The sequence below is a fragment of the Sturnira hondurensis genome, unplaced genomic scaffold, assembly GCF_014824575.4.
Source record: "Sturnira hondurensis isolate 20B ecotype Veracruz unplaced genomic scaffold, ASM1482457v3 Scaffold0022136, whole genome shotgun sequence".
Taxonomy (NCBI): Eukaryota; Metazoa; Chordata; class Mammalia; order Chiroptera; family Phyllostomidae; genus Sturnira; species Sturnira hondurensis.
This window is the reverse complement of record NW_028094767.1, coordinates 5,228,007-5,240,096: the sequence shown is the minus strand read 5'-3', so window position 1 is coordinate 5,240,096 and position 12,090 is coordinate 5,228,007. Positions and strand designations below refer to the sequence as shown.

Sequence of the window (12,090 nt, the reverse complement as noted above, 5' to 3'; positions counted from 1 at the left end):
GTCTGGACTGTAGACATGAGGAGTAACCAACTACGAATCAGCACAACAGAATTTTCTGGGTGATGGAAAAATCTGTGTTTTAATCTTGAATTGTGATGGTTGCACAATCCTATAAATTTTCTCAAACTCAAAGAACTGTACATGTAAAAGATGTCAATATTATGGTATATTATACCTTACAAATTGTTAGAAAAAACAAGATATCTAGGTTGGAAGTAGGGATTTGAGACTCATTAGCATTTAGATGGTCCCTAACTGTAAATGTGGAGAAGGTAATTAGAGAAAGTTCAGTGAAAGGGAAAACATAAGAACCTGAGACAGATTCCTATGGACAAGCCACACTTAGAGCATCCAGCAAAAAAAAAAAAAAAAAAAAGAATGAGAAAATGTGGCTATAGAAATAAAAATAAAAAACAAATAGTATAGTGTCTCAGCAAGCACACATTGCTTGGAGGGTGCTGGTCAAACAAACAAACAAACAAACAAAAAAGATATCAAATGTTACAGATGGCTCAAAGAAGAAAAAAAACCAAGATGTCTAATGTTTTTCACCTTGATGTGAACAGATTTGAGGAGCAGGGTATATATCAGCAAATCTGCAGCAGACTTTGAAGTGAGTGAGAGGTAATGGAATGCAGGCAAGAAGTATGGGGAGTCTGGTTCAACAAGTTTATCTGAAAATGGAAGGAAGCAGATGGAGCAGAAACTGACAGGAGATGCAAATAAGAGACTTTGTTTCAATAGAATATTTAATAGTATGTTTCACTGCAGTTGGCAAGAAGTGACTAGGAGAAAGGATGTTGAGGATTTAGAAAAAAAGGGCATAAATTTAAACATAAATTGCCTGAGAAGAAAGAAGATGGGATTGAAAGCACAGGTTGAAGGATAAGAATTAAACTGAGAATTAAATAATTCTTCCACACATAAGAATGGAGGAAATGATGGTGTGGTGTGAATGAATTCATAGATTTCAAGGAATTAAGGGAAGTCTTGTTCAATAGTTTCTGTTTTCTATGTAGGAAGCATGGTTATCTGAGAGTAAGAGCAGAAATCCTAATACTAAGGATTTGAAGGAAATTGAGCAGTTTAGTGATCTAGAATGAGGTCAGTGATCGTGAATTTATAATGGCACTTGACAACAAGCAGCCTAGGAATGAGAGAGCTGATAGCTGGAGAGCTGGATGCATTGAGGTTGGCACCATCAGAAAGACGAAGAAGATCCAGGGTGTTTAGAGATAAAAGAGCACTTGAAGTGATAGGTCGTAAGTATGGACAAAAATGGAGACATTGGCGGTCGATGGACATCATCTTCACTTGGTTGCTGAGAAACAAGTTTCAAGACAATGCTTGGGGGCAGGTAGAGAAGGATTATTTATAGAGAGGGATCTCAAGGAACAGCTGTGAGGGAATGAGGAGGACAACTCAGGTAACTAGGAAAAGCTAATAAAATGCTGGCTTTTTAGCTGCTTATTATTGTGGGCAACTGGAACTCAGTTGTGCTGGCAAATGTCTGAGGAACCATGTGGAATGTGCCTTGCGGTTCTTTGCAGGCTAGGAAACTGATGCATTAACCCACAACTCCTGTCACCTTTGGGTGGAAGACTGCTTCCGGGGACCTTACACACATCGTCCCCTGCCATCTGCCACCCTTCTTTTCAGACTGCCTTTCCAGGGAGGAACAAATAAATACTCCAGCTTCAGAAAATTCCCAGAGGCATACAAATGTCCTCTGAACGGTTCTTTTATCATCAGTAAGTAGGGATGAGATCACCGACTTGTGATTACTGCTAGAATGGAAGAGTCCTTACTGTGTAAAGCACATGGCATGGAGTCTGGCACGTAGAAAGGCACATGCAGCAGAAGCTAGTATGTTGTTGCCAGTATCTAGCAAAGCATTAGCAAGGATAATAGCTACTTGCATTGTGGATAATAATGGATTAATTAGAACTCCGTAAAAAGGCTTCACTGCTTACCTGAATGTCGTAGTTTGAATGCCAGGGCATTGTGGTTTTGTTTTGAAGGACATTAACTTTTCATGTGGTTTTGAAATTAGTCTCCTCTAAGAATAGGCATTGAAAAAATCTCAGATGTAACCTAATTCCTATTTATCCTCTTTCCTTTTGTTGGGATTGTATTTAAGTTTCTGTCAGTCTAGAATGACGTATTACATTTTCAAAGAAACCTCCAGAGATGTTCTGTTGGTTTTGGTTTTTAATCTTTTCTGCTTTTGAACTTATCTAAACACTGAAAAATGATCTAAATGCATCTAAGCTCTAACAACCTCTGATGGCAAATAAATTTTCTTTAATTCTGGCTTAAATCTGTAATGCTGTGTTTTTATTCATTTTCTTCTCAATAGAGGAAAAAGGGACAGCTTGTTGCTATTGTCGACTTTCTTTTGTTTAGGATTCATTTAGTATGCAGTGCCTGGGTACCTTTTTCTTTGTCCAGATGTAAAGCTCCCGTGGCTTTTTTCCAAAGAATAGAATTTATAATTGAGATGCTTTAGAGCTCACCCAACCCCAATATATAACTTGATGAATTAACACACATTGCAATATTGTTGTCTTCCATTTCTTGTTTATCTCTTGTAGTAAATTACCTGATGTATCCTTTGCTAAGTTACCAATTGACATGTTATTCTTTTCTTATGAATAATAAAAGTTTTGTGTTAATCAGTATGCCACCATATACTTTTCTCCTTTTTGTCATTTGCCTTTTAGTTTAGTTTATAGTATTTATTGTTGCCTTATAAGTATATCATTAATATTTTGTCAAAAATGTAACTTTTTTCCATAATGAATTTCTTCTCTTGGTCCCATGCTTAGAGAAATCTTGCTTGCCATGAGCTCTGAGCTATCTATGTTAGCTTATATTTTCTTCTCCTTTTTTATTGTTGTTCAAGTACAATTGTCTCCATTTTCCCCCATCACTCCTCCCCATACCAGCCATCCCCACCACCCACCCTCGATCCCACTCCCCTTTGACTTTCCATGGGTTCTTTATACATGTTCCTTGAAGACCCTTTCCCATCTTTCCCTGTTATCTCACTCCCTCCTTCCCTCTGGTTACTGTCAGTTTGTTCCTAATTTCAGTGTCTCTGGTTATATTTTGCTTGCTTGTTTTTTTTGTTGTTGTTGTTGTTGTTGACTAGGTTCCACTTATAGGTAAGATCACATGGTTTTTGTTTTTCACCACCTGGCTTATTTCACTTAGCACAATGCTCTCCAGTTCCATCCATTCTGTCATAAAGGGTAGGACCTTCTGCTTCTTTAATATAGTTATTTTTAAGTAGGCTCTCTATCCCATCCAGAATTAATTTAAATACAAGATTCCACATTTATCTTAATATGATCCATGTTGTTTATTATACCATATTATTTTAGTCTGTTGGAGCATTTTATACTATGAATCTGTTACATATATCGTCATAATACATAATATATTAGTGATTCTCAACTAGAGCCAATTTCACCCTTTATGGGAAATTTGGCAATGACTGGAGACATTTTTACTTCTCAGGATTCAGGGTCTAAGGGATGTGGGAGAGGTTGGCTACTAGCCCCTAGTGAGTAGAGGACAGGGATGATGCTAAACATTCTACAATGAATAGGAGAGCCCTCAACAAAGAATTGTCAATAATGCCAAGATTAAGAGAACTTGATCAATGAGAGAAACTGAGAGGGATCAATCCATTGGGCCCCACTCCTCTGCCAGTTACACTCTCACCAACAGTAACATAACCTGGCCTGTATTTTTTTCCCACTCTGAGGGGCATTGTAAGAGACTTTGCCTCCTCCTTTGCAGAAATCCAGATATGTTGTATTTATATTTTCCCTGGGATGTTTCAAGTAATAAATGAGCTTAATAGTTTTAGATCACAGATCCTGGAGTCATACTGCCTGGGTTGAATCAGGGCCCTGCCCTCCTTATAAGTTGTGTGACCCCGAGCAGTTATTTAACCTCTCTGTCTTCGTTCTCTAATCTGTATAATTAGGGTAATGATCGCTACCTTTATCCTAAATTGTCATAGAATTGCAAGATGACACATAGTAAACATTGTAAATGGGTTTGGTAACAGTGATTAACAATAAAATAAGTGACTTTTCTATTACCCTTATTTGATCGCAATGACATAAACTTACTGTTTATATCAAAAAATCAGACTGTTTAAAATTCCCTGCAGAGTTTACCAGGGATCAAGTTAAAGCAGCGTGTCTCTTCCTTTCACCTTCTGCTGCATCTCCCATCCTCTGGCCGTGTGGCATAAACCCCATCAGAATTTCAAACCTGTTATAGTATTATTTTATTACCACTGTCAGGCTTGCAGATTTTCTTATAGGCACATATCTCTGAAATATGTACAGTTGCTTTCCATCTATGAGAACCATTAATTTGGTTTTTTTAAAATAATTTTTTAAATTTAATTCTTGTTCAAGTACAGCTTTCTGTCTTATATTCCCAACCCTGCCCGCCCCCCGCCCCATGCTCCCCACCTCCCTCCCATTTCCGCCCCCCACCCNTCCAGAACCATTAATTTTGAATAAAGACTGTATTTATATTTAGTTATATTCTGAAATTTAATGGTGATATACATAGAATTATATGTTTCCTTGTGTCAAAAATTTCAATTCAGTCTATTAGCTTGTGCTGAATACCCTCTATTTCACCATCTAGATACTGTGTTGTTTCTGATCCCACCACTGGATAGATTTTTTTTTCTTCTGTGTATTCCTGAGCCTCTTAATTCTTACTTTGCTTTCTGTCAAAAATAACATCTTCCAGATCAGCATTGTCCAATGGAATTTTCTCTGATGGTGGACACATTTTCATCTAAACATACTGTTGAGCCCTTAAATGTGCAGCTAGAACAACTGAGGTCTGAATTCTAAATTGTAGTTAATCTTAATTTAAATTAAGGTGGCCGCCTGTGTCTAGTGGCTGCCACATCGAGCAGCTCGGCTCTGGATTATCTCTTTCATTCCGGCTTCCTTCTGACTCGGACCAGTGTCATCGAATGTACTTTTTTATCATATTTATGACACATATTGTTTCATATATATGAATGTGTATAATACATATGAATATATATTTCACACGTTCTAGTAGTCGAGGTATTCTGCTTTAATCCTGTGTTTTCATACAGTAATAATGCACAGTCACAGATGATTGGGGCTGCACATGGGTATTTCTAGTTGTAGAGTCTATAATGTATTAACTCAAAACCAGGTGTTTGCTTTTCTTAATTTGTTTTAAAAGAAAATGTGTTTATTTTAGAAAAGATATGTATGAAGAACAACAGAATATCTGATGAGGAGACTAGAAACCACCCCAGTGACGCAAAGCAGAGATTACCACCACGCTTCCACTCTCCCCTTTCCACACACACGTTCACTCCCATGCACACACTCACAGTGTGATATGATAGACTTCGGGACTTCACTGAGTTCTTGCTGTATAATAATCTATTATACAGATAACACGCGTTTACTGTTTTTAAAAATGAGAAATGTTGAAGAGTATAGTGAAAAAAAATTACCCATAATCACAGAATGCATAGATCAACCACTTTTATTGTTTGGGTTGTTTTCTTCCAATATTATTTCTAAGACCACACTAGGTAGATAAGTAAACAGGCACTAAAAAATGAATCATGCTATAGATATGCAATATGCAGGGCTTACCAATAAAAGTAAATAACTTTCAGATGGTAATATATGTCACTATAGGTGTGTGTCATCAGCAATGGTATTAGTGGCGATTTGAAAAATTTGTAACTTTAAAGTCATAAAACTAGGTACTGGTTAACATCTATTCACTGACTTTGTCAATCCAATAATTGTATCTTACTTTCTACATCATGAGAATTTTCCTATAATTTAAAATGAAAATTCATGGTTTTAATGGCTGATCATATTCCATTGTATCAATATGCCATATTTTTTAAAATTATTGGACACTTATGATGTTTCTCTTCTTTACTACTATAAATATCAGTGCAAGTGTATGTCCTGGTGCCTCAAACTTTCCATCTCTGATTATTTTCTTATGATGCAGTCTTAGAAGTGAAATCACAGAGTCAAATGAGATGAACAGGTTTAAGACCCTTGATATATATTATCAAATTGCCCTCCAGAAATTTCCTTGTTTCTTATAAAAGCAAATAAATAATCCTTGTTTATTTATAGTCTGATCATTTTTATGCAGCTTTTCTTTGAACCTTTAAACCTCTGTTTGGTTTTAGAACTCAGAATTGTTTTTTTTTTTAAATAAATGTTTCTTTCAAAGGATTAGCAAAGTAATCACAGTTATAAATACCCAAACAATGTAACTCTTTTGTATTTTTTTTCTTAGTAAGGTTCTTATGTGTAATAGTTTCCATTGTTTAAATTGTTTCTTTCTAGGGTGAACAAGGAGAAAAAGGAGACCCAGGTCTGGCGGGTGTTAACGGACAAGATGTAAGCCTAACTCTCTTTTTTCTAAGGGCCTTTATACTTTGCCACTGAAATGCACCGGCTAGCAAATGCTATGAAGATGGAACCATAAGAATTAAGGCTCCACATGGCTCTGTAGAGGCACAGTGTTTTCAGTTTCACTAGAGGTAGTTCCTTGACTATATACACAGTTGACCCTTGAACAACGTGGGGCTGAGGGGTGTGGAACCCTGCACAGTCAAAAGTTTGCATATAACTTTTGACTCCCCCTAAACTTAGTTGGCTTGAGGGCTCACAGCAGCCCCCCTCCCGCCTTACTCCTGTGAATATTGAAATCCCCAAATGCTCAAGTACTGGGTATAAAATGGCACAGATCAGTGCCTACAGCCGTCCCCCACATCTGCAGACTGCCAACCACAGATCAGAAGCAGTACAGGTGTTTATTGAAAACAGTCTGTGTCTGAATGGACCCACGCAGTCCATCGTGTTATTCAAGTGTCAACCGGATTTTATGCTTGCCACCTTAATAGGCCTTTCTCCCTTGTTTCTGGCTTGCATTTTTTTCTAGTCTTCCTTTCTGTTTTTTTCTCTTCCTCCTTCCACTGTGGCCTGCGTTCTTATTTAGGGTTCACTTTTCATCCTACCCCAAATCTCTGTCTATTGAGGGGTCTTTGTAGATAGGATCACAGTGATGAAGAGCAAGGGGAGAAAGGAAGGGGAATGTGAATCCTCATTCCTTTTCCTCTCCCCTTTAAAGTCATTTTTATGCACCAGAGAATGGGGACTAGCACCAATGGCTTATAGGAAGAGGAGCCCTACATCTTCTCGGCCTCCTGACCCTACATCAGGACATGAAATACCAGAGCCGTGGGCCCATGCATTTAAATGGAACCAGTGGCCAATCTCCCTGTCCCTGCCATGGGAGGCCCCTGGTGCAGTGGTACAAGGTCTGGAGGGGAAAGCCAGAGTCCAGTGTGTGTCCTAGTTCTGTCACCAGCTGGTAAAACTCACTTCTCGGAGTTTGTAACGAGACGAACTATGAATAGATTCTAATGTACGTAGAGAGAGATTTTCTGCAAAGAGATTATTAAGATTACATATTTGAAAAGCATGATGGAATGGAAAGCATTCATTCAGGTTTCTGGAGTTCCTGCTGCATGTGAGTCACTGTGAGGCAAATAAAACAGAAGTACAGCGGGAGCCCATGTGTGGAAAGTACTGCATATGGGGATGTTTGTCCTTCCTCTTCGGAGCGGAGGGAGATGTGGTCCAAGACATGTTGAAGGAAGCTTTGTTTTACAGGCTGTTCTGTAAACCTGAGAATGGGCACCTTTGCCTGTGTATTTTGTTTCTATCATATTCTTCATGAAAGCAAAAAACTTTTCTTGAAATCTCTAGTACTTAGTAAGTATTTAGAATGAATAAGTTCTCAATAATTGTTTGCTCATGTTTCATCTTAAAAACTGAGAGATTATTGCAATAGTCTAAAATATAAGTAATTAAAGCCTGAATTAGGATAACAGAGAGAGAAGGGAAGGCACAAATGTTGGTATAGCATGGGTAAAATACTCATATATATACAATTTGGTACTTGATTGCAGAGAAAACTCAAATATAGCCCAAGGGTTTGACCATGCCTTATGGAAAGGATATTATCTTGCAGGAAACGTAGGCGTGTTGAAAGAAATTAACTATATTGTTGCAAAAGATAACCAAGCTACGTGTATATGGGCTTTTTGAGATAGAGGAGCAAACCGAATATTTTTTAGAAGTTTATTAAGATAATGTTAGAGAAAGGATTTTCACAAATACTAGAATAAAACTGGAAGGAGACTTGAGGGGTTGGAACCTGGAACATATTCACATTAACTTAGAAGTTTGTAAGTAGTTGTAAGATATCTGCAAGTACGGTGACTTGGATTTTTAGAAGCAATCCACTGATACACAAATGTACCTGAGCGCCCGTTACATGCCCAGACGCTCTGGCAGCTATTGCATGAGTCCCAAATCTGAGGAGACCAACGTGCACACAGAGCCCACCGCCTGGTGAGCACCGGGACTTTGCCTCTTTGAGGAGGGTCTTGGAAACGTCCTTCCCAGGCCCCCAGTCCCACGGTATCATTTCTTTAGCATCATCATTATTTAATGTAGCTCATTAAGTACATCATAAAGCACAACAAGGCACATTAACTAACTTATCTCACTGGGTTACTTAATTAAGATGTACATATTATTTTTCTTTTCTTAATTCACCAAAGATATTTAGGAGTTATGACTAAGAAGAAATAAGAAAAGTAATGGAAGCTCTCCTTTTTCCCCTTTACCATCTATCACTAGGAATGAAAAATCAAGCGCTCTGTTATTACATCATTGGTGGTGGTGGTTTCCGTGCTACGTAGTCCATCACTTGTTTCCATGAGATATTTGAAATTTGATCCTCACCCCAGCTTTATGGCCTGACTAGCCTATTCAGAGTCAAAATAAAGCTTGGGAATTATGCAACTTTCTTCTGGGGAATGGAAAAATCAACACTTAATCCTACATGTTTAACTGAAAAAAATCCCTTTATTTTCCCACTAAATCATGCCACACTTGTTATTGTCTGTTTTTCAGAGTTAAAATAAACTGACTGCAAACTAGAATCATTCAGCATTTGTGACAGTTTACTCTGCAGTTCAGTACGTGCAGGTGCATTCTTAGGGAGTGAAGGGTGTTGTAATAGTTATTGCAGTTTGCATTGAAGTCGAGCCATGATGGGGACTCTAACTTCAGAAATATTCTGTTGACTGCATAGTAGATCAACTCAGTGGGCCAGCTCACCCCCCTTACTTTCCAAGTCACAGAAAATTGGAAACATTTAAATTCCAACTAAATGAGTAAAAAGCCTTTTTATCATCTTTATTCTTTCATATTACATGTATCTTGATGTGAGTGTATCTGTGAATGATTTCTTCTGGTTAAAATGTGCAAGCTCACTTCAGAGAGTGCAAACCATGTGCGGAGGGAGGATGCAGAGGTTCAGTCCTTCTCAAAGGGCCACTGTTGGTGCTTTGGGCGAGATGCTTCTCTGCCTTGGGGCCTGTGTTACCAGAGCAGAGTGTTTAGCATCCTTGAGGCTCACCAACTACATGCCAGTAGCACATCTTAGTCGTTAGGGTAAAAAAGGGGAAAAGAAAGCTCTGATATCTTTCTAAGTTCATCCTTCTCTGTGTGTGTGTGTGTGTGTGTGTGTGTGTGTGTGTGTGTGTGTGTAATGGTATATTGACCTCCAGGGTATTGGAGTATCAGGTTAAAACTGGACTAAACACATATAGTTTAAATAATACATACTAAATATATAGTTTAAATAATGCATGACAAACATACTGAAACTGTCAAAATTTTGAGTTGCTAGAATTTAGCCTTCAAAATACTGCACTCCAGCTTTACAGACATTCTAGTTTATAATTAAATATTTTGATTGTGACCCACTGTGGGATACATTCAACAATGGCATCTTAGAACAGACGAGAGAGGGAGTCTTACAAAGCTGTTCATGTGTGGGTGGGCAACTTTGCCCGCTAGTCCTCCCGTCTACCACGAATGAAAGTGAAACTACCAAGACAAGATCTGCTTGGGGAGGGGAGGTGGTCAATCTCTCAGAGAAAGACCAAGAGCCCCTTCCTCAAGGGACTTTTATTGGGTTCGTTTTGCACAAGAATACAGCTAAGGATCAAACAATAGATAGCGTTCAAAGAACCATGAGGGCTTATTCTCAGTCAGGGTCAGATAGCTAAAGAGCCATAAAACTTTGAGGAACAAACTTCTTGCTTGGACCTTTATCATTTAAATGAGAGCATTCTAAACAAAGCAGGCTTCACAGGACTTTAGGAATTCTTTCTTATTCCCGATCACCCTGGATCCAGCTCCAGCTGGGCAAGGAGCTGCACCGCCTTCCCCATCACAGTTTTTAGGCTTAAGTGGATTAGAGCCAGGAAGTGCTTCTCCCAGATGAAAATGAGGACTCAGGCTATGTCAGAATAGCTGGAGGGCGAGGGCCCATCACTCTCTCTTTGTTGCAGCCCCCCAAGTCCTTCCTTGATGGCCTCCCAAGTAATCGTGTCTGGCTTAGGTTACCCCCTCTCTGAGGGGTCTTACCCATCATTGACTAACTGACCAAGCCTTGGGGGCAGGAGATGGATGAAGCAGAAGCAGCGCTGCTGCCAGGGAGATAAGCTTCGTCTCCTTAGTGACTCACAATCCGGAGGTCGCTCACTCATCCTTAGCCATGGGGGACAGTTACAACTCCTGAAACCAGGCAGAGCAGTTCCCAACATGACAGCACCTGTTTCCTGTTCCCAATACATGTGACCTGTGAACCCAGACTACCTGAGCTCAGACCCCAGCTGGGCCACTGCCAACCTGTCGCACTACATGGCACATTACTTATCCTTTCTTCATTTTCACAGTGGGATTTTAATATTAATAGCATGTAACTCTTAGGCTTTTTAAAAAATTATAGGACATATCATATGAGACATGTGGAACAGCACCTCACATACAGTAAGAGCTACATAAACATTTGCTATTTTAAGAAATTGTGTTAAATAAAATACATCTCTAATAGAAAAAGCTTTTCATTTGTTTTCATGTTATATAATCTTAGAAGAGTAGCTTTCAGAAATTGAGTTTAGTCTCTTCCTCTGCATCTTTACAAAGATCTCATCAGAATTACAGCATCTGATGTTACTAAAACGATAACGGTAATCTCCTTACACCAGTGCAGTCTGTAATACTGAATACAAAAGTATCGAGACCGTGAAGCTGCTGTGTCAGCTGGAGCAGTTGGCACCATTGCTAGGGAATACGGTGCAGTCAGTGGGAGATGGGTAAAGAATTCATTGGTGGGTTAAATTTTTTTAACAAATAGCATTATATTATATCATCTTAGATTTGTAAAGATGCTACACATCATGAGTGGGTCTTCCAATAAAAAATAATTTCATAGTCTACCTGCTTTTATAAATGTGGTTCTAGTGCTGTCCTTCAGCTTTCCTCTTGCCTTTGGATGAAGTGCTGACTCTACATATGACACACAGAACCAACTGCTGTGCTTTTGAGACTCTTTATATACATGAATTTTATTGAGCATCTTGGAAGTAGATGCCACTCTTATTCAATATTGAGTCTGAGTCTGTCCCATTTGATTCCTTATGCTTTATGGCGAGTGCTGTGTCTTTTTCTTCCCAGTGCTCAATAATCGTTAGTAGCAGCACCCGTGTGATGTGAGGGGAAAAACTGCACTTGAGAAAAGCATTACTGATCTGTTTCTCAGAGCTCATTATGATGCCATGGCCTTAAAAACATTGAGCCTTGTCACAGGAGGCATGAGTTAGGTGGGCACACTTCAATGGCTAGAAAAGGAGGAGCTTGACCACTGTGGTACTTCTCGATTGCGTGTTATCCTTCTGAGTTAAAGCACAGTGGCTACATACTCATCAAAGGCAGTATAAAACTGAACAGCACTATTAATTATCCATCCAACTTGGACTTGAAAAGTAAAAGCAGCATTTATTAAGTACCTGCCATGTGCTAGCTGTTAGAACAACATATGATTCTCAGAACAACCATTCAAGACAACTGTTATTTCTATGTGTTTTATAGGGAATTCTAAATA

The 12,090-nt window shown here is 38.8% G+C and overlaps 1 protein-coding gene across 1 annotated transcript in view; it reads left to right on the top strand.

Moving 5' to 3' along the window:
- The window catches only part of COL19A1 (collagen type XIX alpha 1 chain), a 341,924-nt gene that overhangs the window by 148,022 nt on the left and 181,812 nt on the right, over positions 1 to 12,090 (top strand). Inside the window, exon 13 of the mRNA XM_037034331.1 lies at positions 6,405 to 6,458. Within this exon, the coding sequence (XP_036890226.1) occupies positions 6,405 to 6,458 (54 nt within the window). The remainder of the gene's footprint in view (positions 1 to 6,404; positions 6,459 to 12,090) is intronic.